Source organism: Ipomoea triloba, chromosome 12 (assembly GCF_003576645.1).
Source record: "Ipomoea triloba cultivar NCNSP0323 chromosome 12, ASM357664v1".
NCBI classification, from domain to species: Eukaryota; Viridiplantae; Streptophyta; class Magnoliopsida; order Solanales; family Convolvulaceae; genus Ipomoea; species Ipomoea triloba.
Window position 1 is genome coordinate 5401614 of NC_044927.1, and position 27402 is coordinate 5429015.

The following is a 27402-nucleotide window of genomic DNA, read 5'->3' on the forward strand; positions in this document are numbered from 1 at the left end:
GGGGGGGGGGGGGGGGGGGGGGGGGGGGGGGGGGGGGGGGGGGGGGGGGGGGGGGGGGGGGGGGGGGGGGGGGGGGGGGGGGGGGGGGGGGGGGGGGGGGGGGGGGGGGGGGGGGGGGGGGGGGGGGGGGGGGGGGGGGGGGGGGGGAATATAATACTATTCTAAATTCAATTTCCTAACAAACACAAAATTCCGGTGACAAATTAAATATCAAATGAGAACCGAAGCATTGAGAAGACCTCCAGGGTTTGGATTGAAGCCTCAGTCATGGCCAACTCGACTTCATATCCTTTAAGCTCTTGCTCTATTGATTCCTTGATCTGCTTAGCTTCTTCGATGTTCGCAGTCGCAGACTCGATCTCGGATCGAAGCTCTCCAATTCGGTTCTTCAGATTCGAGATTCTTCGCTCTGCGAGTTTAGAAGCATTCATATACACAACTCAGTAGTCCAATCATAAAAAAATAAATAAAAATTCACTCACATTTATTTACTTCTCGAAAGATTTTAGAGGAAAATCCAAACGTCAAGTGTATGAAAATTAGCGATATCACCTCCTTGAGATTTTTCAGAAGCAAAGTCACGAATCAGAGTTAGCAGTTGCTTCTGCGAATCGCTTCCCGCCATCTCCGTTTGAACTCCGAACTGATTGCTCCATTTCATTTTCCGGATATTTATTGACGGTAACGAGTCACGAGTGTCCATCAAACGGAGTTGCGGACTAAAGTAAATATGGGCATATAGAAGCCCACTAGTCAAAGGCTTGTTATTATTTTCTTTCTTTCTTTCGGGCCTTCGAAACCCAATATGAGTATAATGAATTAGATCCCATTTTGCTCCCGGGCCTTTGAAGCCCACAGTGTATCCCTAAAAAAATTCCCTGTCAAATAAAAGTAAAACTAATATTTTGATTATATAAAAAAAAAATTAAACTACATAAAATATATATTGCTATAGACAATTAAATTAGACTTTTATGGTTTTATTAGATTATTAGACTAGATCACCATGAACTTGACAATACAAGGAAAATATCAGTGAAATTTTAACGAGAGGCCTTCAGTATATTAGGCAAAAACTAATTAAATAAATACAAAGAGCGAGTGATTTGCCTTACGTCCAAGCTCAAATATCCCATTCGTCAAATACACATTTATGCTAATGAAGAAGACTTAGTAGACTAGAGTTGAACATTAAAAAAGTTGCTGCCCAAACCGCTACAACACCCCCTATCCTCTCATTTATATAGAGGTGTCAATGTAACTTGACCCATCCCACTGCAAGTTGTAATTTTTGTGAGTTAGTCCGTGAAACTTGCGAGCTAGAATTATTCAACCCTAGTTCGCCTCATGGGTGCTCGTAGACCCTAAGAGCTATCCCACAAGCTAACCTTAAGATTTTTTCAAAAAAAATTATTATAGTATCATTCTATATTCTAATAATTTAACTTAAATAATATTAGTTTAAAATTATAATATTTTAGATTATAATTTGTTTAATGCTTAGTAATATATATAAACCTACATAGCCCACCAATCTGTGCGAGCCAACTATTTTAGGCCTTAACTCGCCCTACTGCGAGATGGATTAGGGTTAGTTTGGGTCCACTTTAATAGTCTTATGCGTACACTTTAATTAGTGATTCCAAACTTTCAGAGTTTCTTGATAGGCCAAACTATTAACCAAGCATTACCCCAAACCATTCCCACGCTCCCTTCCCTACCACATCCAATCCCAACCACACACGGCATTACCACTACTTCCCTCTTTCACTAGCCACGCGGTGGGGCATCGGTGGCTATGTTTGGCCACACCCTTGGGTAGGGCATGGGGTGGCAGTGATGTTGAGGATGCCCGACAACCCCAGGTGGGGCACCACCACCTTCCCCGCTACTTTCGCCTTATTGCCAACTCGGAATATACCCCGGGTATACGACCCTAAATACTTTATACGTATGTCAGTATACGAGTACGTGTATGAGCCTATAAAAAGACTCTAACCCATCAAGTTGCAGGACTTTTGACTTTTTCCCCTCTGCACTCTCTCTCTCTCTAAACAACAACCAAGATGCCATGCTCTCAACTCTCTATAGTCTCTGATTTATTCAAGATTAATAAATAAAAGAGATGATTTGGCCTAAATTCCTCCATTTTACTTCATACTTTGGGTATATGGTTATACAGATGAATGCAAGGAGGCTAACCCCATATTAGCAAGCCCAATCCCAACACCCCAAACCCCCGCCCCTATCAGCTCACAACTTCGTTGATAAGTATTATATAGAATTTAAATATATCTTAAGAGCTAAATTGCCTAGTTAGTTAAATATTTTATTTATTTTGTTTAAAATAATATTATGTGTGCTATTAGACTTTGTAAGGCGAGGTACAAAGTGGAAAAAAAAAATGTTGACTAGGCTATTAAACAACTTTGGTTAGCTACAATAATAAGCTAATCCTTAATAGAATGTAGATTTTATGCTATAATTTAAAACTTCCTATGGTGTGAGTGAGAAAATAGAAAATACTCATAATAAGAGAGCATGAGAAAATTTTTATTTTGAAACTTAAAAGTTTAAATTATAGATTTAAATGATGTGTTTCTTTAAATAACTAAACGGCTGTTTGAGTAATATTGTCGATAGCTACAAGAGATGGAAAGCCATGCACGTTTCAACTTTCAACTTTCAACATGTGTTGCAGGAACAAAATGTGGCGGTAGATGCCTTGACTACTCACGTGCACAATACGAACACTGGTTGGATGGAGATGATTAAACCTTTAGAACATGTCGTTCGAGTTTTGATAGATGACGCAACTAAATTTCTCATAACGTGCGCTGCCATTGAGAAGTGCTAGTTGGGCACTGGGCTTTTCCCCCCTGTTTATCGAGAAAAAGAAAAGAACTATTTTCTTGAATTAAGACTAAACATGTGGGTGAGTAATACTCAAGAAAATGCATTAAAACACAAAAGCATTGTTGTTTGTTGATTATCATTTCAAGATTTGACTATGAAGTCTTAATGAGTGAGTGGTGACCTAAACTAAAGCTAAAGGATTCATTGGGCCAACAAGTCGAACAGAATAGAACAGAGTACTACCTCCTAACAAAGGAAGAACCACTCCAGATAAGAGACTAGCCCAAACACCGCGACGAGATTACGGTGGCTAAGCAAGAAGCCCATCCCATAGTTTTCAAAATTGCACATATATATAAACTGAGACTCACGTAACGTTGTTACCACTATCAACATTATTAATTCAAGCAACACAAAATTTGTATTTTATAGTTTCAAAAAAAAAAAAACTTGTATTTTATTTTTCTCACCTCTTGAGTCTTTACCTCAGTGTTTTTCCTAGCCTGTGTGTGTTTGTGTTGTGTTTGTTTTGGTTCCTCCTTGGCGTTATAGAGAGAGAAGCAGGAGAGAGTAAAGCGTTGGAGAAATATGAGAGAAAAAATGATTTTTTTATTTTGATCCAAACGATTGAACTGTTTTTCCTTTCAGCGGTGGTTAGATCTGCTGAGCGCTCTGTTTTCTTCGTCCTCAGATTTTCTTTCTGAGGAAAACTTCTGAGTTGAGTTACTATAATTCTTTTCTTCTGTAGTTGATCTTATTCTATTATTAAGTGTTTGCTGATTTATTAATTTATTTACTTTGTATTTTTTTTAAAAAAATTTGCAGGCATGAAGAGATTAAGGGATGATGTTTATGGTAGTCCTCAGTTTAAGAAGCCATTTGGCTCTTCGCGGGGTGAATCGTAAGCTCTTTCCCCCCTGTTTCTTTTTGCTGTTTTTGCTTATTATCAATTTTCGAGATTTTAGGTCTCATCATGTTTGTAAATGTAAATCGTGCTGTTTTGATGTAAAAAAGTCCCTTTCGTGGAGTTTTTGTGCTTTGGTGTTTGTTGGATTGTACTGGAATCTTCAGTAGATAAACTGGGTTTTAGTTGCTTAAAGGTTGTGATCAGAACGTGTTTGATGCCCTTGTTGTTCCATCTGTAAAACTTTTGGTTGGGTCTGATTGCTGAGAGAATCTAGTGAGGAAGTCTAAATAGAAAATTTTATCATTGTGCACTACGGCTCTTTATTTTTTGCCCATCATGTGTTTAGTTTTAATATTTCACTTAAAGTTCTATTGGCAAATGAGAAGAACTCTTTCTCAATGATGCCAACATTGGCCTTCTTTCCATTGAGCAAAGAAGTTTCATGAACTGGATGCTGATAACTACAAAATATATCACTTTTAGTTACTCAAATGAAAATGTTTTTGAAGTGAATTAAAGTAAATTTATACAGCAACTTTATTGTGCTACATGGTTGCTGGAAAAGAAGTAAATAGACTTACCTATGTGATATAGAACAGATTTGTTGTCAAGTTTGTAGAAAAGGGATTTCTGATATGATTTTGATTTAATTCTTTTTTTCAACTTGTTTCTCTTCATGAAGCTATGGGCAATCCCAAGCCCCTGGAAGTGGAGGTGGTGACCGTGGTAGCAGTGGAGGAACTGGTGGTAGTGTCCCTGGTAGTACCCAGAAGCTCACCACCAATGATGCATTAACTTATTTGAAGGAAGTTAAAGACATGTTCCAGGATCAAAGGGATAAGTATGACATGTTTCTTGACGTTATGAAAGATTTTAAGGCTCAAAGGTATTCCATTATCCTTCAGTGAATTATTTTATTTGAGATGCTTATGAAATAAAGAATATTTTCTCTTTCATTTTATGGTATAACTCTGTTGAATTCTTTGGTTGCAGAATTGATACTGCTGGTGTCATTGTGAGGGTGAAGGACTTATTCAAAGGACATCCAAATTTAATTCTTGGGTTCAATACCTTCTTGCCAAAAGGTTATGAAATAACCCTTACTGAGGAGGAAGTGGTTCCTCAAAAAAGGACTGTTGAATTTGAAGAAGCTATAAGCTTTGTTAACAAGATAAAGGTAACATTATTAGAGTTGTGGTAAAAATGTCCTATTGATTTTCACTTAATAAAAGGCAAGTGACTGATGTACACTGGGCTTCTGTTTCTTGCAGAAGCGTTTCCAAAATGATGATCAAGTGTACAAATCTTTCCTAGACATCTTGAATATGTATCGGAAAGAGCACAAAAGCATTACTGAGGTGTACCAGGAGGTAAATAATGTCTTTTGACTTGTATGATTAATTATGCTAGTTGTTTCCTTTTTTAGTTTTAATTCTCAGTGTTGACTGCTACTTTTTTTTTTACTATGCAGGTAGCGTATCTTTTCCAACAACACGCAGACTTACTCAGCGAATTCACTAAATTTTTGCCAGATACTTCAGTAACTGCATCAGCTGTACAGCCTTCTCTTGCCAGGCAGTCTTTTCACCGCTTTGATGAGAGGATATCTGCCATGCCTAACCTTCGTCCATCACATCTGGACAAGGTGTTTATTCATTTTACATGTTTTCTGAATTATTTCATTGGTATTATTTGTTTCCTTATAGTAAATGTTTTATGCAGCAGCGTTTTCGACGGGAACGAGTCTCTATGTCTCATGGAGAGCGTGGTCATAGTGTTGAGCGAACTGATGTAGATGCAGATAAATCAATGATGAAGATACACAAAGAGCAAATAAGGCATTCTGAAAAGGAGGACAGGGACAGGAGAAATCGTGATCATGATTGTAGAGAACCAGAGAGTGAGAACAATGGAGATATAAGTATGCACCGTCATATCGAGAAAAGAAAATCTGCTCAGAAGGTGGAAGAACTGGGAGGGAACAACACTTTGGCATCTTATGAGGATAAAGATGCCTTGAGAAGTAAGTGAATAATTCTTACTTGATAAAATTGTTTATTACTTTCAGCCATCACTTTAATGTTTAATGCAACTTGGTAAGGAAGAGATTTTCTATGCCCCTTTCATTTGCCTTATTACTTTAATTCTGGTCTCAGATGTGTTGTTTTCTCTTTAACTTCTTAATATTAGGGTTTCTTTATTTTGTCTACACCATATTTTTATTGCTAATTTCACTTCCCTCTTTTACCTTTAGGTCTCTTTGTTTACACATCTTAACACATTTCATACCATTGTCCTAGGTATGTATAGCCAGGAATTCACTTTCTGTGAAAAGGTGAAGGAAAGACTCTGCAGTTCAAAGGAATACAACGCGTTCTTACATTGTCTCAATATCTACAGCACAGAAATAATTACAAGAGATGAGCTACAAAGTTTGGTATGTGAATTTGTAATTTTCCATTTCTTTGACAATGATGAATGCCTGTTATTCTGCTACTTTGGAGTTTGGGTTTAACACTAATGAATAACAACATTTAAATATGTGATAGATAAAGGCAAAATTAAATACGATAGATATTGGCATATAGAAACAATCTTTTCTTGGTCTGTCTTTTCCTTGTATTTACATATTGGAAATAACATGGGGCTGATGCTCTTTTTCTCCTCATGGATCTATTGGTGTGCTGGATACATATTATGTTAGTAGAGGGTTGTATTATTTTCATTTTGTCTTTGTTTGCTTGACAATTCTTGGTGCTAACAACTAACATTTGCTTTTTATCTTATTATGTTGAATTGTATTTTGACTAGATGTGTGCATTTCTTTGCTCACTAAACTTCTCTCGTTACTGGTAACAAGATTTCATAGTATGTTTAAGATTTTGGAAGGATTTTGTTACGAAAGTAAAGAGATTAAAGAGAGTTTCTGAATAAGTTGTATTAAGTTGTCTATTGAAAATGAGAATACACAACCCTATAAATACATGCTAGAACCTTGTGGTCCAGTGGCATCAAACCCTTCCCTTTATACGGGAGGTGGTGGGTTCGAGCCTCAGTGGAGGCAATACTGACTCTTGTGCTTCAATAGGTTGAGAAAGTAGTTATGAACAGATACTGCATTGTAATAGAGTTAGTATTATTCAAAAAAAAAAAAAAAATACATGCTAGAAGACTTCTAATAAGGAAACAAGTTTCCACATGACTACCTACTCAAAACCCTAAATCTCCAAGCTGCATAATATATATAGATTTCATATTACTTATATATTCCATAACACTTCCCCTCAAGTTGGAGCGTAGATATTAATCATGCCCAACTTGCTACACAAATAACTGATAACCCAAAAATAACTAAATAACTAACTAACTCAGATCCCATTTAGGACACTCCCTTGAAACGAAAGTTTTGGACGCCACCAATACCACGGACTGTCGGGTGAACTCAAAGTGGACCGAACAAGCTTGGGATTGGACACTCCCCCTTAAACGGAAGCTTGGACGCCACCAATACCACGAAAAAATACCAGTTGAACACAAAGTGGACCGAACAAGCTTGGACACACAAGGTAAAGAAGACGAACTCCAAAAAAGGAGGACCAAATTACTTTACCAACAAAAGGGAAGCATGCCCCAAATGACAATGAGCATAAAAAATGAGAGACAACACCAAAACAAGCAACGGATAATTGGAATCATTAAGTTAATCTGTGATTTTTGGAAGTCACAGGAACAAACAATATTAGTCACGACAACAGATTTATTCTCAGCCATACCCACCAAAAACATATCACAAAGCACACAAGAAAAAGGAGTCTGAAGGTGTAGGATACAACCTGACCGTTGAGCAATAATCACGGAAGCCACAATGGTCCAAACCAAGTCCAGAATCGAGACAAACGGACTTAGGCGACTCAAGAACAAGTGATGAAAAAATTTCTGACCGTTGGAGGAGCTGCACGCACCGGCGCATGAGGAAGGTGGCTGCAAGTGATGGTGGCGCGTGAGGCCCACATGCTGCTTAGACTGGAGCTGAATTTCATAGGTGTGGTCGCCGGATGCCGGCGCTCCTCCCTAGGTGGGCGGTGATGACAACATAAGCGATTTTTTTATTTTATTTTATTTATTTTTTCGTTAAGGCTCTAATACCATATTACGAAAGTAAATAGAGAGTTTCTGAATAAGTTGTCTATTGAGAAGAGAATACACAACCCTATAAATACATGCTAGAAGACATTTAATAAGGAAACAAGTTTCCATGACTACCTACTCAAAACACTAAATCTCCAGGCTGCCTAATATATATAGATTCTATATTACTTATATATTCCATAAAAGATTTAAATTGCTTTTCTGTTTCATCCATGCAAATAGATGTGTTGCCCGGCAGTTTTTTGTTTTTTTACTTTCTACTTTTAATTGAACCACATCATCTTCCCTTTTCCAAAGTTGTTCCCCCACCGTGGTTGTAATTGTGAGGAAGAAAGGTAGATTTGATTGCTGGTTTCGTTTGATTTAGTCACCAATAATTTGGAAGTTTCTTATTTCAGGTTACTGATTTACTTGGAAAGCATCCTGATCTCATGGAGGGTTTCAATGAATTTTTAGAGCGTTGTGAGAAAGTTGGTAATATAGAAATCTTAATGTGAGTATTATACTGTAATTGCCTTTTTCCAGTTCCCTGCTAATTAATGCATGTTTTTCAGATGGCTTTCTGGTTGGTGTTGTGAACAAAAGTAAGTGGCAGTTATCTTTTTGTATTGAAAAGGAAAAAAGAGTGGCTGTACAACAGGCATATTCACATTGTAACATTGGAGCATTTTGACGTTCGTTATGTTTATCATAGTCTGATGTGGGATTTCATTGATAACAGAATCTCTATGGACTGAAGGAAATACTGTGAAATCAGTAAACTTGGAGGAGAAAGACAAAGAGAACAAGCGTGAAATAGATAGTAGTAAGGAGAAGGACCGATTCAAGGAGAAATACTGGGGAAAGTCAATCCAAGAACTTGACCTTTCTGATTGTCAACGTTGCACTCCTAGTTATCGGCTACTTCCTGAAGATGTAAGAAACTATTATACATGTTCTTTTACCTTTTACTGTAGTATCTTTGTTTATGTATATATCATATGAGTTGGCAGTGGACAGGTTTTTTGTGGGTGATAATAAGTGTACTGGTTTTCACGAATTAACCTTAGTCAAAGTGTTTGGGCCCTGCTTTCAATATTGATATTTTTTCGTCCAAACTTGATTCAGTAATTGTGAATGAAAACTGAAATTAGTATAGTACCGAAGAAACATCATATGTTAATATTTTTTGGTACATTATTTCATTCCAGAGTTGTGTTACTGATGGACCCTATGTTAATATGAATTTAAAAAAAATTAAGCTTGGATGAGTTGAAATTTTACACAACTCGTCCTGACACGTCCAAAATTAACATGTAGTTTAAAGTGACCCACCCATGTTTGTTGAAAATGGACACTTTTTGTGTTCTCCCAAAATTTGGGCTGAAAGTGCTACCCTTTCTAGATCTTGCGGCGACTTTGTTTTGCATAGTGCCTCTGATAAAGGGGGAAAGAAAAGTTCATTAGTTACACATGCTAATCTCAATATATTAAATGTGTATCATGCAGTATCCAATACCTACTGTGAGTCAGCGATCAGAGCTTGGAGCTCAAGTCTTAAATGATCATTGGGTGTCTGTGACGTCTGGAAGCGAGGACTATTCTTTCAAGCACATGCGCAGAAATCAGTATGAAGAAAGCCTGTTTAGATGTGAAGATGACAGGTAAAATGATTTTGACATTGCTCTGTTAAGAAAAAAAGATAGGAAAAGGGGATGGCATGCTGCCTTTTTATATAATTTCTTGAACACTAGTAGTTTTGTTGTTTTTGCCATGAATACTATTGGTATTGCTTGATAATCTCAGATTTGAGCTAGACATGCTGCTGGAATCTGTGAGCTCAACTGCTAAGCGTGCAGAGGAGCTGCTTAATGCCATTAATGATAACAAAATCGGTGGAGATGGCCCTATCCGTATTGAGGATCACTTTACAGGTGTAGTAATTTTGAATTGAAAATATATACCGAGTGCTGTGGATCACAGTTCTACTTTAGTTTCATTTTTGAAAACATGTGGTTGTAGAACTTGCTGATTAAGTTTGTTCTATTGCTCCCTATTTTTGCAGCCTTAAATTTAAGATGCATTGAACGTCTTTATGGCGATCATGGTCTGGATGTGATGGACATTTTGCATAAAAATCCATCACTTGCATTACCTGTTATATTGACCCGCTTAAAGCAGAAACAGGAGGAGTGGACCAAGTGTCGTGTAGATTTCAACAAAGTTTGGGCTGAAATCTATGCAAAGAACCATTACAAATCGCTTGACCATCGTAGCTTCTATTTCAAGCAACAAGATTCAAAGAACTTGAGCACAAAATGTAAGTTGAGCATTTGTTTGTTTGCATGATAAGTGTTGTTTGGTTGTGTTTTTCAATGTGGTTTTTTTCATGCTTGTGTCAATGATCCTCTAGATACTGACAGTTAGTTAAAGCCATCACAACTAGACTAAATTTCAATTCAGCATTACCCTTTCCCACATATCCAAGCTTTACTAATCACTCCCCCTAGCCTAGTTACCACATTCTCCTCATCTTCTCCCGTTGCATTCCGAAGAAATTCAGTGTACCTAACCTTTCATCTAATTTCAACTTCTCCAACTCACCATTACTTTAATAGAAAAATAGAAACCAAAAATATGTTAATGCTTTAGTTTCTTCTTCAACAGAACCGAAAACATAAACCTAAAATTCATCCTTTTTCATTTTCAGAAATGAATTATTTTTTTTTTCTAATATTACACTATGCTTGCATCTAGGTTTGGCTGCAAATACTCAAATTGTTTTGGCCTATATAGTTCATCTAGGAATTTGTCAATTCAGAAATTCTCTGCCTAAAGGATATTGTTCATTTAGGGTTATGTTTACTGTTGGTGTAATTCCTACTGGTTTTTGTAAGGTCTCTTCTATGAATTTGTTGCAATTTGTAAGTAGTATATAACATCTTCAGTTCAGTTGATGCCTTTGCGTATTCATGATAATCTCTTTGCTTGTGATGGATGGGCAGCATTCTTGGCGGAAATAAAGGAGATTAAGGAGAAAAAGCAGAAAGATGATGATCTGGTTCTTGCTATAGCAGCTGGCAGTAAACATCCCTTAAGTCCAAACCTTGAATTTGGATATGCTGATCTTGAGATCCATGAAGACATATACAAACTTATAAATTATTCATGTGAAGAAGTTTGCTCAACAAAGGAACATTTAAATAAAGTAATGAAGCTCTGGACCTCCTTCCTTGAGCCAATCTTGGGAGTTCCATCTCGCATTCATGGCTCAGAGGCCATCAAAGATGATGCCCCCTTCAAACATTGTGCAATAAAATGCAATGCAACAAACATTGGTGAAAGTGATGGAACTCCTATTGGTGATGCAGCAACACAGAATTCCAAGCAATCAAAAGTTATCTGCATTGGAGATGCAAATAATTCTCCCCAACGTTTGAGTTCTACAAAGGCTAGCTTGAAAAATGCAGATGCTTTGGCTAAAGATAGATTAACAGCAACTAGTGAACACATAAGTAATTCTGGTGCTGGCAATGCGATGGGAGAAGATGGTATTCATGGAGGAATGAATATGGACTCTACTGGTACAACATATTTTGGACTGTTCTTTTTTTTGTTTGTCTGTTTGTTTGTTTGTTTTGTTTTTTTTTTTTTGTTTTGTTTTTGTTTTTGTTTTTGTTTTTGTTTTGTTTTTGTTTTTGTTTTTTGGTTCTATGGTCAGAGACCTTTTGGTATTTGGTAGCCACATTAGGCCATAATTAATCTAGAGTTGAGCTATTGTTGGATTGCGTAAGGGAGAGCTCTCCCAACCCCTGTTGCTCCCTTAACAAGTCTTGAACGACCTTGTTCAATGTTTATAAAGGCTGTCTTGAGGCTCGCCTCAGTTCGAGGTGATGCCTTACCCCTTGTCTCAGAACAAAGGGCGTATGCCTCGTGCAGGTGCCTTGCGTGTGCCTCAGGATGGTTTTTGAGGTGTCAATGTATGGGTTGGGCAACTGGACCTTGATTGGGGACTCTGGAGACAAGGATATTAATAGTTTGAACTACTCTGTAAGACTAAGAGACAGGAGATGTTAATTAAACACTCTAGAATTTCTGGAAACTAAGAGTTAGAATTGTAGAACTCTACAACAATCTCAAATATTAATTAATTATATAATTAATATAATTAAAAATTGATAATAACATTATTTCATATATATATATATGTGTGTGTGTGTGTGTGTGTGCGCGCGCGCGCGTGTGTGTATTACATATTTTAATTTTAATTATTTAGGGGTCTATTTTGAGGCTTATGCCTTGCCTCTCAATACAAAATGCCTTGAAGCCTGTTTACGCCATTTTAACCGTGACCTTGTTTATGGAGAACAAAGCTTCTTCTACTTGGACCACCTAGAAGAACCACAGGTGGTGATTGGAATGTTGGTACATATTTCAACTGTGATGCATCTCTGTTATGGTCCATTATGTAAATTGACATTGGTGCATGATATATATTCAAGCTTATATGATTCATATGTTGCTTTATGGCTTGAGTTTCTTCATTACTATGCTAAATGCACTGTTTTATATCATGCAGCACGTAGTGCAAGGCCTGGTAATGGTACCGTTGAGGATTGTCATGGAAACAAGTCTAATATTGACAACATACCAGCATTAGAGGTATGGGGCAGACAACTGGTTCAAGTTTTGACTTTTGACTGGTGTTGAATTCTTGATTACTAGTTTTTGATATTTCAATTTCTCCTTCATGCAATAGGGTGGTGACAGTTCACGTGGTACTGCTATAGTAAACGGGGGATTTGCAGAAGGTTTTAGAGTGAATGGATATAATACTGATTCTGTTAATCCCTCAAAAAATGAGAAGGAAGAGGGTGAGTTATCACCTAATGGTGATCTTGAAGAGGAAAATTTTATTGGCTATAGAGATGGTGCTCCACAAGATATGAGCAGGCCATACCAAACAATGGCTGTTGAAGGTACTTGTCAGGATGCTGCATGTGAAAATGATGCAGATATCGATGATGAGGATAGCGAAAATGCTTCCATGGCTGGTGATGATGTTTCGGGCAGTGAGTCTGCTGCTGATGAGTGCTCTAGAGAAGAACATGAGGAAGAAGAAGATGGAGAACACGATGAGGCTGATGGTAAAGCTGAGAGTGAAGGTGAAGCTGCAGGCATGAGTGAAGCACATTTCATTGGAGATAACTCATTGCCACTGTCTGAACGTTTTCTGCTTAGATCTAAGCCTCTAACAAAGAATGTGGTGTCATCATTATATGGGAGTGAAAAGAAATATCCACGCGTTTTTTATGGAAATGACAACTTTTATGTGCTTTTTAGGCTTCACCAAGTAAGAATACATGCTCTCCGTCTTTTTTTTTTTTTTTTTTTTTTTTTTTTAAATGATATTGGTGTAACATTTTTTTTTTATACTTTATCATTTGACCACCCCCAATACATGCACATGCAACAACAAACAGAATTAACTACTTAACTACTGCAATTGCCAATGAGCTTTTGTACAAACCACTAATTGGCTAACCCACACTTTACATGCAATATTCTCCTTTTTGTTTGTTCTTCCAGATATTGTATGAGAGGCTACTGTCAGCAAAGCTGAATTCAGCATCCTCCGAATCAAAGCGGAGAACTGGAAAGGATAATAGTTCTGATCCATATGCCAGGTCCGTCAGATGTGCCTTATGCTGTAGTCTTGACTCAGAACTACCATTTGGTTACTAATCTTTGAGTGAATATGCTACCTGTGCAGATTCATGAGTTCATTGTACAGTTTGCTTGATGGATCTGCTGATAATTCAAAGTTTGAGGATGATTGTCGGTCAATAATTGGGAACCAGTCTTATGTGCTTTTTACACTGGACAAATTGATATATAAGCTGGTCAAACAGGTAGTCTAAAGTCTCTAAACATAATTCTTTGGATAAATTTGCTGCATGATTATTTATTGGGAGCAAAACTTATGCAGTTTGTTTTTCATTCAGTTACAAACTGTTTCTACTGATGAGCTGGACAATAAGCTTCTGCAATTACATGAGTATGAAAAATCTAGAAAACCTGATAAGTACATCGACTCCGTCTACTATGAGAATGCTCATGTTCTTCTTCACGAGGAGAACATTTACCGTATTGAAAGCGTATGTTCTCTGCAACTTTACTCCTCTCTCCTCCTCCCTCCCTCACTCTTCCCCCAACCACCACCCTACAACAAATTATGACATGCAAACCCCACAAGATAAGGAAAGGAAATAAAAGTCAGCAAGGAGAAATGAAAAAGTCCCTGTAGTGAGCAGAGGTATTGTGCCATATTTAGAAGTGCCCAGGAGTGCTGACTTATTGTGTGCTTCTTCTTGTAGAGATCTAGCCCAACCAGCATGTCCATCCAATTGATGGATGATGGAAATGAGAAGTCTGAAGTTGTGGCTGTATCTATAGATCCTAATTTTGCAAGTTATCTGCATAATGATTATCTTTCACTAGAACATGGGAAAAGGGAGCCATCTACTCTTATGCTCAAGAGGTATGTATATAGTCTTCCGGCATTTAGTTTAGGAATGCAGTGATACATAAAGTAAAACACAGTTGGGGTTTTTTTTTTTTTTTTTTTTTGGGGGAGGGGGATGTGTGTGTCTATGTGTCTTAATCCACTGTTGGATTATTCATGCCGTGCACCTTGGTATCTGTTTCATCACTTTCATGTCATTGCCTGCACTGTGATGCACACAAATTATATGCACTGTCTTAAATTGATGTCTGGTTCTATATTCATTAAAAAGAAGTTTGAACAATGCTTTTTTTTGCCAAATTGTTTCAGTTATGATGCAGACCTCTTATTCAGGTGGAGATTATTATGCTTATTCATTCTTGCTTTTTTGAGTAACTGCAAGATTAGAAACTTCGTACTACTTGATTGTTGAACACTTGAACATAATTATTTTGAATTTGTGATGCTTATTTTTTGGTGCAGAAACAAGAGGAAATACGCCCACCTTGAAGGATGTTCTGCTCTGTGCATGGCTAAGGAAAATGTTATTATTGTAAATGGTTTGGAGTGTAAGATGACTTCCCATTCATCCAAGGTAATCAACTTCCAGTTGTCTTCACACTGAAGTTGTGAAATTTTGCTTAAATTTAACTTCAAAGACAAGGAACCAAAAATTAACTTGACTTCTTTAATATTCTGTTTTCTAACTCGATACACAACTGCTTTGCAGATATCCTATGTACTTGATACAGAAGACTTCTTTTTCCGTTTTGGGAAGAAGAGAAAGACAAACATTGGGAGATCATCATACCATAACCAAGCTAGAGTGGAACGGTTCCACCGTTTTCTAGCATCTTCTTTACGAAAGGATGTCCATGCCCATGCCCTGTAGAAGATCAAGGCAGTACAGCCCTTCCCTTCGAATTGAAGGACTTCAGATACGATTCTTGTGTTGTGGATCTGGTCTGCCTGTCTACTGTCTGTCTATATGCACAAAGCAAGCTCCCTAGGCCAATATTTTGGTTGGATATATATAGATTGATAGATGGGGTGCAAGTTGACCACAGGGGTGTGATGAATTTGCTTCAGACCAGACCTAAAATGGTCTGGGAGCAAGAGTGCCTTGTAATTTCTAACATCTTTTCAGTGGCATTTAAGCCATGGTTTTGTAAATATGATGATGATGATTTGAAAGCATCATTGAGTTGTTCATTTTACTTTTTTTTTTTTTTTTTTTTTTTTTTTTTGTGTCAATGTGGGATGGCCAAATATCCTCCATTGAGCCCCAACTGTAACACCTTATTATTGTATTGTGCCCCCTGAGAGCTGAAAGAGTTGTTTTATCTAAACATTCTGCTATATATGTAAAACAGTGATCACAAAGTTCAAAATAGTATAGTAAAAGTGCTGATATTTGAAACTTTAACATTTTTATTCAACTTTTTTTGTTCCCTTGTCATGTTTACTCTTGTTTTTTTTTTTTTTTTTTTTTTTTTTTTTTATAATACTATTAATCATTAATTACACTGAAGAATTATATTAAAGGCTTAAAGATCTAAATAATGAAGATCAATAAAGTGTAAGTAGAGTTGTTAAAATGGCCCTACTTGCGGGCAGCTGCGGGCCCGCTCCTTGGTGGAACTGGATAAGTTGGCCCGCGGGCTAGGTGGACCGGCCTACTCCTGCCTCATAATGCTCTATCTGGCACATATCATAATGCTCTATATGCACAAATTTAATGCACCATATTAGTTCTCATTGACTCACGGGGTGGTTGGTTCTTATAGGAACATCATCTATGTATATATGTTTAATATGATAAAATCAACAAATTTAGAATGTGGGATATTTGATAGGGAAAATTTTGTTTTCCATTTTCTGGAGAAAATTTTTAATTAGTAAACAGGCACTCAATTTTCTTTATTGCCAATTAGACACAGCAGTCGGGTATTAATTCCGAACCAAAATTTTTTTTTCCTTTCTAATTTGAACATAACAGTGAAAATTCAGTAGAAAGGTATTAGTAAGGCTATCATCAATCACCATCATCAACAAACGAATACATTACAGCACAGGAATGGTTTAAAACAATATTTAAAAAAAAAAGAAGGTGTGAATGAAACACAATTTCTGCATAACCAGAATTCTAATGGTCAGTTTTGAGTTGTTGCCACTCCCCATCCACTGCTTCTTTCCACAGCGTGACATTATTGTCCCCAGAGGCTACAGCCAACATGTTTCCTGTCAGAGACCATGAAACCCTCCAAACAGGATTCTTGAAGTCATTCAAAACCTTCCCCTCCCATTGATCTCCTTCTTTTGCCACACTCCATATAACAACAGTCCCGTCCTCGGAAGCACTTGCAATTGTCGACTTTGGAAGCCCCAAGTTGGGTGCCCACGCGACATCCCTCACCCAATTACTGTGCTTCTGAAGGGCCGGGAGAGAATCCATCTTCCAAACGCCGTTACAGAGCTTCCACACCTTCACTGTGTTATCACACCCACCAGATGCAAGCTTACGAACAGGATCAAGTAAACCAGAGCCAACTATAGCACCAGGAACCATTGGAGGAGCCCATGACACTGCAGTTACTCCAACAGGGTGTGCCTGATCGATTCTTTTGGTGTCCCAACTACCATCCGACCTGGCACTATAAACAAAGATACATCCATCAGAAGATCCACAGGCCAAGCACAGCCCAAGTTCATGGGGAGCCCAAGAAATAGAATTGACCGATGATTTATGCTCACTGAAAACACGATATTGTGTCCATTCATTTTGGTTGCCTTCCTTCCAGATTATGACTTTACCATCATAGGAACAGGAAGCAAGGAGTGAACCAAATTTGGGGTGTGCCCAAGCAACCTGCCAAACTGGACCACGATGACCACTCAGAGTAGCAAGATGCTGCGTAGTAGAATTGTTGCTCACACGAGTTATTTTGATCATTGCATCAGACGAAGCTGTTGCCACACGTTTTCCATAGTAATCCATGGATACGTCATGTACTATGTCAGTATGACCTGTTTCAATCTTCTGTGCAGGCATCTTATTGTGTAGTTATTATTCACCAACTTTCTGCCTACATTTTGTATATGAAATCCAAATTACACAACCACAAGGATACTTAATATTTTCATAGTATGCAGTTGAAAAATCAAATAAATCGTATATGGCATTATACATATGTAAAAAATTAGATGAACTTCATAGTCAGACAGTTTGAAAAGTATACAAATGTTGGACTCAAGTGAAAGGAAAATGCAGAGTCTTATTAGGGTGTGATTATTTAGAAAATATATATTTCGTTCTCCATCTTCTAAATTTTTCTAAGTTCTCATTATCCATTAGAAATTTGAGAAAAAAAAAATAAAAAACAAGTTCTAATTGAATTATTTCCCATTTATAAAATATGAACTCATTTGAAAAAAAAAAATCCTATAAAAATATGAACGTAAATGGTAAGTCAACATAGTATGAACAAAGTTGGATCTCAAATCAAATCAGGCTGTTCAGGCCCAATCTGATTTTATTTTTGGATTTGAATATCAACTTTTTTTTTAGATATAAAAAGTAAACTAAAAATCTAACTGAAATATAGTTTTGATATAAAAAGTAAACTAAAAATCTAACTGAAATATAGTTTTGATATTGAAGTAAATGAAATCAGGATACGATATAAAATTACAAATATTGAAGTAAATGAAATCAGGATACGATATAAAATTACAAATAATAATGGGATTCAAAATTCATTAATTGATGTAAATCTTAATAATAATGGGATTCAAAATTCATTAATTGATGTAAATCTTGTATCTATTATCTGCTTTGGATCAAGTTTGCAGTTCAATCTTGTATCTATTATCTGCTTTGGATCAAGTTTGCAGTTCAATCTTGTATCTATTATCTGCTTTGGATCAAGTTTGCAGTTCAAATTGTTACTTTTAATTTTAACCAAATCATGACCCAACATGATTTCAAATGACACTACTTTTGGGAAACTTAAAAGTCAGTGAAAATCAAACAAAATATGCATATCCAAGCTCTTGTACTAGATGGTATGGGACGGACAACAATGAATGATGTCATTAGTGGAACTGTGGAAGATAGATTTCAAATGGGCAATTGTGGATAATGAGGGCAGGCAAACAAAATGTTGGATATTTAGCAGTGATCATTCTGTAGTGGTGGTAATATGGATAGGTAGATTTTGGAGAGTGAGGTTGGGCATCAATTTGGTGGGTATCACCTGAATTTTATTTTGAATATACAAAAATTTCAGATATAACCCACAAACTAATTCAGGAAATCCCCCACCATAGCAAACTTTTTTTTCTTTTGAAGTGTATTGTAAGGAACTGCTAGTATGTTACACAGCACACTAGCACAGTAGAACACGAGATATATGCTTCACCAAATACTCCATAATTAATATGTCAAATGAAAAGACAAAGGACTGGTGCGTGAAACAAGACAACTATCTTCCTTCTTCTCCCAAGATTGCTATCTAATTAGACAGGAAGTAAATGCTAAAGCCCTAACAAAGAAGATGCAAGTTAGCATAAACAATTTGTGTGATATGGAAGGCATAAACAGAACTTATTTGCTTTTAGCAAACTCAAACGCTTATATAGAACACAAAAATGTAAAATTTGCCAGAGATGTTCCGAATAGACATTTATTATGTCATATATCATAACTAAGCATACTTCATAATCATTCAGCCCAAAGAAGCACTGCTAGTAACAAAATCATTCTGACAGCCAAAAAGAACCTTAGAACATGATAGTAAAGATAAATGGAACGCATATAACTTAAATGAAATTAGGAAATCCAAATGACACCTAAAATTACACCACCTCAAAAAAAAAAAAAACACGAAATCTTCAATGCATTTGATATAGATCTGGAATTTCTCACTGCGTCTCCGCAAGCAAAGATTCAATCGTAATCAACAAAAAGGCGGAGAAAAGAACTCTGCGATTAAACTGTGCCTACCGCCTACGAGTATATAAAAGCCAACATACAAACAAATTACAAACAGAGATTTCAAGACATAGAGCTTACCGGTTAGGGAGAATGTGATCTGAATGGCAGATCGGATCAGAGGTATAGGCTGCTAAGAGAATGCCGGAAACAGGTAGTGTACATGAGAATGGAGAGTTGACTGCTAAGCGCTCATTCTAAGGGCTGTTAGAGAAAGTTGTGAATTGTATTACCGGTTTGTTGTGATTGGCTCGGGTCAGGGAACCCGAATTTCATACGGAGTAACTGAAATCAAGCCGGCTTGATTTCCTTTTTTTATTTGTTATTTTATTTTGTAAATTTTTATAATAAAATTTATTTTAAAATTTTTAATTTTATTAATTATACATATAGTATTTTTTCAAAATTTTTATTTTGTTATTTAAAATTTGTATTTAACATCGAAATTATAATTATAGAGTTGAAATTATTAATTATAGAAAAGTGAATAAAACAATAGATGATGTGTAGGAGTTTAAATTAGTAGACTCACAAAAAGAAAGAAAATGGGATAAGAAGTGGAGAGAAAATAAGAGATGAGAAGAGCATCCGTAATAGTAGTGTTTTTTTTGTGATGTTTCAGGAGTTTTTGTAAGTGTACTTAGGAAAGATAATATGAGAGGAGAAATATATAAAAAATAGAAAAAGGAAAAAAAATCAAATCAAAAAAGGGTGTGAAAGTGAATCTGACAGGAGAAATAACGAGCACCCGCCTAGTGGGCATTTGTTGTGCGCCCAACATACACAACTCTCTTTCTTCTTTCTGACGCAATTACTGTTCCAAAAATTCATTTTGCAGTTGGACCCAACTAATTCTCTCTCATTTTTCTCTTCCCTCTACATCACTATCCTAAAAACCATTGCTATAGATGCTCTTTATAAAGTGATGCTAGGAATTTGGACCCACAATTTTGTGGATAAAAATGGGAGAACCATTGTGAATGCCCTAGTAATATAATAATAATAATAATAATAATAATAATAATAATAATAATAATAGACATTCAAAAGAGCAATAAATAGATAAGTTGACGTTAAAAAATTAATTGTCATTTCAATAAACTATAAAAATATAACTTGTTATTAACCTGGTATAAGGAGTAAAAATAATTTAGTTGCATCAGTTTTTTAAATTTAATAACTTATTTAATTTTTTTTAGAGTGTGATGATTTTTTTTTTGAAAATCAATAAAGAGACATTCCTCTGAAGAGACATTACACCCTGAGAGCTGAAAGAGTTGTTTTATCTAAACATTCTGCTATATATGTAAAACAGTGATCACAAAGTTCAAAATAGTATAGTAAAAGTGCTGATATTTGAAACTTTAACATTTTTATTCAACTTTTTTTGTTCCCTTGTAATGTTTACTCTTTTTTTTTTTTTTATAATACTATTAATCATTAATTACACTGAAGAATTATATTAAAGGCTTAAAGATCTAAATAATGAAGATCAATAAAGTGTAAGTAGAGTTGTTTAAATGGCCCTACTTGCGGGCAGCTGCGGGCCCGCTCCTTGGTGGAACTGGATAAGTTGGCCCGCGGGCTAGGTGGACCGGCCTACCCCTGCCTCATAATGCTCTATCTGGCACATATCATAATGCTTTATATGCACAAATTTAATGCACCATATTAGTTCTCATTGACTCACGGGGTGGTTGGTTCTTATAGGAACATCATCTATGTATATATGTTTAATATGATAAAATCAACAAATTTAGAATGTGGGATATTTGATAGGGAAAATTTTGTTTTCTATTTTCTGGAGAAAATTTTTAATTAGTAAACAGGCACTCAATTTTCTTTATTGCCAATTAGACACAGTAGTCGGGTATTAATTCCGAACCAAATTTTTTTTTTCCTTTCTAATTTGAACATAACAGTGAAAATTCAGTAGAAAGGTATTAGTAAGGCTATCATCAATCATCACCATCAACAAACGAATACATTACAGCCTTACAGGAATGGTTTAAAACAATATTTAAAAAAAAAAAGGTGTGAATGAAACACAATTTCTGCATAACCAGAATTCTAATGGTCAGTTTTGAGTTGTTGCCACTCCCCATCCACTGCTTCTTTCCACAGCGTGACATTATTGTCCCCAGAGGCTACAGCCAACATGTTTCCTGTCAGAGACCATGAAACCCTCCAAACAGGATTCTTGAAGTCATTCAAAACCTTCCCCTCCCACTGATCTCCTTCTTTTGCCACACTCCATANAGCCTTACAGGAATGGTTTAAAACAATATTTAAAAAAAAAAAAGGTGTGAATGAAACACAATTTCTGCATAACCAGAATTCTAATGGTCAGTTTTGAGTTGTTGCCACTCCCCATCCACTGCTTCTTTCCACAGCGTGACATTATTGTCCCCAGAGGCTACAGCCAACATGTTTCCTGTCAGAGACCATGAAACCCTCCAAACAGGATTCTTGAAGTCATTCAAAACCTTCCCCTCCCACTGATCTCCTTCTTTTGCCACACTCCATATAACAACAGTCCCGTCCTCGGAAGCACTTGCAATTGTCGAATTTGGAAGCCCCAAGTTGGGTGCCCACGCGACATCCCTCACCCAATTACTGTGCTTCTGAAGGGCCGGGAGAGAATCCATCTTCCAAACGCCGTTACAGAGCTTCCACACCTTCACTGTGTTATCACACCCACCAGATGCAAGCTTACGAACAGGATCAAGTAAACCAGAGCCAACTATAGCACCAGGAACCATTGGAGGAGCCCATGACACTACAGTTACTCCAACAGGGTGTGCCTGATCGATTCTTTTGGTGTCCCAACTACCATCCGACCTGGCACTATAAACAGAGATACATCCATCAGAAGATCCACAGGCCAAGCACAGCCCAAGTTCATGGGGAGCCCAAGAAATAGAATTGACCGATGATTTATGCTCACTGAAAACACGATATTGTGTCCATTCATTTTGGTTGCCTTCCTTCCAGATTATGACTTTACCATCATAGGAACAGGAAGCAAGGAGTGAACCAAATTTGGGGTGTGCCCAAGCAACCTACCAAACTGGACCACGATGACCACTCAGAGTAGCAAGATGCTGCGTAGTAGAATTGTTGCTCACACGAGTTATTTTGATCATTGCATCAGACGAAGCTGATACACTCTCATTTGTACCTATTTTACTTGTGTTTTTATGTAGGTTTTATAGTTAATTGTGTGATAAAATGTTGTGTCCAATGCTTATTTCCATGTTTTCATATTTAAAATGGTATAATGCTTGGTTTAAATGTTTTTGATGTGTTTAGAAGTGCATTAGAACCATTTGTGAACAAAAGCCAATCCAAAGGAGCCAAAGAGTTGTAATTCCCGCTACCATGGCGACATCTTGGTAATCGGACCATATCTCTTCCTATGAATATCCAAATGAGATGATTCTTGAGCCATTGGAAAGAAGACTTCAAGGGCTACAACTCTTTTGAAGACATCAAAGTGTAGATTGAAAGGGAAAATGGTCAAAAGATCAAAGAGTTGTAATTTCTGCTAAATATGGCGACACCTCGGTAATTGGACCATATCTCAGCCTAGAAATATCCAAATGAGGTGATTCTTAAACCATTGGAAAGAAGACTTCAAGGGCTACAACTCTTATGAAGACATCAAAGTGTAATTCGAAAGGGAAAAGGGTCAAAATCAGGATGAAAGTCGGAACTGCGTCACAGGAATTTTCGACGCGTCGAACTCAACTTTCGACGCGTCGAAAATCCCAAAAATGAGGCAGAATAGCCTCGTTTCGGCGCTGTAAAGATTCGACGCGTCGAATGTTGGATTCGACGCGTCGAATGTCGCAGATCTGCGATTCTAAACTTCTAAAAATTGTCATTTTTGCCCTCCATTCTCCACCCACTATAAAAGCATCATTTTCTCTTCAAACCCTAAGCTTGGCTGCGGATTTTGACCAAAAAGGAGAGCAAGGAAGAAGATTTGAAGCCACAACAAGAGAGGAGAAGAGCTTGGAAGACACATTCGGGAGAATTTCTTCATCTCTTCTCTATTTTAAGCTTTGTTAAATCTTTCTTTGAATTGTTTGTTGTTGAAACTAAGATAGCCATGTTTGGCTAAGATTTCCTTTGGGATTTTTGGATTGATAAGTGTTTATGAACCTATGTGCCTAGTTCTTGAATTGCTTGAATGAAATATCTATTTGGGTTTATTACTTGTGTTGTAATTGTGGCTTAATTTCTTGATGCTTGTAGTTAAGGATCCTAATTACTTGTTTCATTGCTAAATTTGTCTATGAATTAGAGCCCCCACAATTGCACTTGATTCTTGTACCTCGTGAGAGGACATGTTGATTAAGGGATTTATTGTGAATAGCTCACGAGAGTGAGTATTCCAATTGTGAATAGCCCACGAGAGAGGGTATTCCATTTATTGCTTGTTCTTGATTATATGTTGTGAATAGCTCACGAGAGTGAGTATTCCAATTGTGAATAGCCCACGAGAGAGGGTATTCCATTTATTGCTTGTTCTTGATTATATGTTGTGAATAGCTCACGAGAGTGAGTATTCCAATTGTGAATAGCCCACGAGAGAGGGTATTCCATTTATTGCTTGTTCTTGATTATATGTTGTGAATAGCTCACGAGAGCGAGTATTCCAATTACCATGTTTTGGGATTGAATTACGAGAGTAATCTTTCCCTTTTAGATTGCAATCATCCACACTTGTTGAACCCGAATGATTATTTCACTTTAGATTGGCACTAGGTGATTAAACACTTTGACGCCCAAAAATCCCGCTCTTAATCTCTTGTATATAAAAGTCCGTTTGCCTTGCTTCATTTATTTTATTTTCATAATTTTAGATAAATACCCATTGTTAACGTAGGAATAGCTTCTCGTGAATTAATTAGTAACTAGTGCTTAATACCCCGCTTCCCTGTGGATCGATAACCCCGGAATACTCCGGGTATTTGCTTGTACCTAAAAATGCTACGACCAGAAGCTGTTGCCACACGTTTTCCATAGTAATCCATGGATACGTCATGTACTATGTCAGTATGACCTGTTTCAATCTTCTGTGCAGGCATCTTATTATGTAGTTATTATTCACCAACTTTCTGCCTACATTTTGTATATGAAATCCAAATTACACAACCACAAGGATACTTAATATTTTCATAGTATGCAGTTGAAAAATCAAATAAATCGTATATGGCATTATACATATGTAAAAAATTAGATGAACTTCATAGTCAGACAGTTTGAAAAGTATACAAATGTTGGACTCAAGTGAAAGGAAAATGCAGAGTCTTATTAGGGTGTGATTATTTAGAAAATATATATTTCGTTCTCCATCTTCTAAATTTTTCTAAGTTCTCATTATCCATTAGAAATTTGAGAAAAAAAAAAATAAAAAACAAGTTCTAATTGAATTATTTCCCATTTATAAAATATGAACTCATTTGAAAAAAAAAAATCCTATAAAAATATGAACGTAAATGGTAAGTCAAAATAGTATGAACAAAGTTGGATCTCAAATCAAATCAGGCGGTTCAGGCCTGAACAAAGTTGGATCTCAAATCAAATCAGGCGGTTCAGGCCAAATCAAAGTTGGATCTCAAATCAAATCAGGCGGTTCAGGCCAAATCTGATTTTATTTTTGGATTTGAATATCAACTTTTTTTTTTAGATATAAAAAGTAAACTAAAAATCTAACTGAAATATAGTTTTGATATTGAAGTANGAACGACAAATCTAAACCCGTATACTTAATTTTTGACAGCGATCAGATACGATATAAAATTACAAATAATAATGGGATTCAAAATTCATTAATTGATGTAAATCTTGTATCTATTATCTGCTTTGGATCAAGTTTGCAGTTCAGATTGTTACTTTTAATTTTAACCAAATCATGACCCAACATGATTTCAAATGACACTACTTTTGGGAAACTTAAAAGTCAGTGAAAATCAAACAAAATATGCATATCCAAGCTCTTGTACTAGATGGTATGGGACGGACAACAATGAATGATGTCCTTAGTGGAACTGCGGAAGATAGATTTCAAATGGGCAATTGTGGATAATGAGGGCAGGCAAACAAAATGTTGGATATTTAGCAGTGATCATTCTGTAGTGGTGGTAATATGGATAGGTAGATTTTGGAGAGTGAGGTTGGGCATCAATTTGGTGGGTATCACCTGAATTTTATTTTGAATATACAAAAATTTCAGATATAACCCACAAACTAATTCAGGAAATCCCCCACCATAGCAAACCTTTTTTTCTTTTGAAGTGTATTGTAAGGAACTGCTAGTATGTTACACAGCACACTAGCACAGTAGAACACGGGATATATGCTTCACCAAATACTCCATAATTAATATGTCAAATGAAAAGACAAAGGACTGGTGCGTGAAACAAGACAGCTATCTTCCTTCTTCTCCCAAGATTGCTATCTAATTAGACAGGAAGTAAATGCTAAAGCCCTAACAAAGAAGATGCAAGTTAGCATAAACAATTTGTGTGATATGGAAGGCATAAACAGAACTTATTTGCTTTTAGCAAACTCAAACGCTTATATTGTAACACCCCAACTTTCACATCCAGGATTTATTACAAAATCCCTAATGGTATACATCACAGCGGAAGCTAATAATTCAAAAAGCAGAAAACNATCACAGCGGAAGCTAATAATTCAAAAAGCAGAAAACTGGGTTTTACCGCCACGCTTAGGTATCTCTCCTATACCCAAACGCACAGGCTAAACTTACAACATCAGAATACATCCAAAGTCCAACTTAATACAAGTGGACATAATTATTCCAAGGTGTCTATTCTAGGATCTCAACCTCAACCTCCATCCTATTCAGAGCTCATCGGCTACCTGAGCATACCCACGCTAGACTTCATCTGATAAGGTACACAATGAAGTGTAGTTAGCGCGACGGCTAAGTAAGGATATCCATGGTCACTTGAAAATAGACAAAGGTTTGAAAACATTTTTAGTTTAGAAGTTTAAAAAAATCATTTTCATGTCCTTTCAGACAAGTTTGCAAAACTTTCATTTCCAAGAATTGTCCTTTCAGACAAGTTTGCAAAACTTTCATTTCCAAGAATTTCATCATTTGCAAATAGAACCGCAGCTCTAATGCTAAGAATTTCATCATTTGCAAATAGAACCGCAGCTCTAATGCTTATAATAATCTGAACCGCAGCCCAGAGTAACAATAATTTTCATAGTCAAAATTCACTTAGTTTCCCCTGAGTAAGCACGAGGCTTTCTTTTTTTCATAACTCCATCTCTTCTCAGCGAATAGACTTCGCTCTGTAGTATGAATTGATCATACAAACCTCGGGCCATGGCATTTCCAGCCTTCCCGTAGGTCCCCACCTTATTCCAGAAACTAAGGGTTTGAAAACTTTTTCCTTCCTTCATTTTTTCTTTCTTAAATCATTTCTTTTGGACATATTTCGCAAATGAGTCCAATATTTGATATCGGCTACCTCTTTAGCCCCTGACGGATTTTCAAACATCATTTTCTCAAACAATAAGGTTTTGACAACCTTTATATCAAAATAGCATACGTTTTTCAACGTAAGTTTTCATAAACATTTTTGGATACACTTCATATGTCCATCTCACACTCAAAATCAACCAACATCCTTAACTATCGTCCTCAACAACTTCCACTATGATCAACACCATTAGATCATAACTTGAGGATATCGTACATCCAAATATATATAAATTCTAATAGGTAAGGTCATTGCCTAACCATAACCCAAAAATCATGAGATTATCATTTAATCTCTATCATTAATCCATATCCTTAGCATCACCTGATCACCATTAACTCACTAACTACCTCACAATTATCACTAACACATCCATAATCATACTAAGCATAATTCAGAAAATTTCAGCTTGGCGCAGTCCGAAAGATTGAGCCGGTAAAAATAGTTCCCGAACTCTTTTTCACTTGAAATTTTTATGGTAGAA

At 36.5% G+C, this 27402-nt stretch overlaps 3 protein-coding genes and 1 pseudogene across 7 annotated transcripts in view; 1 reads left to right on the forward strand and 3 right to left on the reverse strand.

Moving 5' to 3' along the window:
- Positions 1-625, reverse strand: part of LOC115997882 — a 5983-nt gene extending 5358 nt beyond the window's left edge. For both annotated transcript variants that reach the window (XM_031237303.1, XM_031237302.1), the window contains exons 1-2: positions 553-625; positions 240-409 (exon numbers count right to left, since the gene is read on the reverse strand). In XM_031237303.1, the coding sequence (XP_031093163.1) occupies positions 240-409; positions 553-625 (243 nt within the window). The remainder of the gene's footprint in view (positions 1-239; positions 410-552) is intronic.
- A 2667-nt stretch (positions 626-3292) lies between these two features.
- Positions 3293-15835, forward strand: LOC116000432 (paired amphipathic helix protein Sin3-like 2). Of its 4 annotated transcripts, none has more exons than XM_031240513.1 (24): positions 3293-3574; positions 3682-3757; positions 4446-4649; positions 4757-4940; positions 5035-5133; positions 5235-5408; positions 5486-5786; positions 6064-6200; positions 8311-8386; positions 8467-8496; positions 8634-8827; positions 9401-9555; positions 9698-9825; positions 9957-10211; positions 10897-11475; positions 12471-12553; positions 12651-13244; positions 13481-13578; positions 13665-13803; positions 13897-14049; positions 14269-14432; positions 14727-14750; positions 14880-14991; positions 15127-15835. In XM_031240513.1, the coding sequence occupies exons 2-24, from the start codon at positions 3684-3686 to the stop codon at positions 15286-15288; spliced, it is 4119 nt and encodes a 1372-aa protein (XP_031096373.1). In that variant the 5' UTR covers positions 3293-3574; positions 3682-3683; the 3' UTR covers positions 15289-15835. The 4 variants fall into 4 exon arrangements, with proteins under 4 accessions (XP_031096373.1, XP_031096374.1, XP_031096375.1 ...); XM_031240514.1 differs by having other exon boundaries at positions 5489-5786; XM_031240515.1 differs by lacking the exon at positions 14727-14750.
- Positions 15836-16542: 707 nt separating this feature from the next.
- Positions 16543-17600, reverse strand: LOC115998883 (protein transport protein SEC13 homolog B-like). Its single transcript, XM_031238556.1, has one exon. It carries the CDS (start codon positions 17446-17448, stop codon positions 16543-16545), a length of 906 nt encoding a protein of 301 aa, XP_031094416.1. The 5' UTR covers positions 17449-17600.
- Positions 17601-21728: 4128 nt separating this feature from the next.
- Positions 21729-24485, reverse strand: LOC115998884 (annotated as a pseudogene).
- Positions 24486-27402: the final 2917 nt, after the last annotated feature.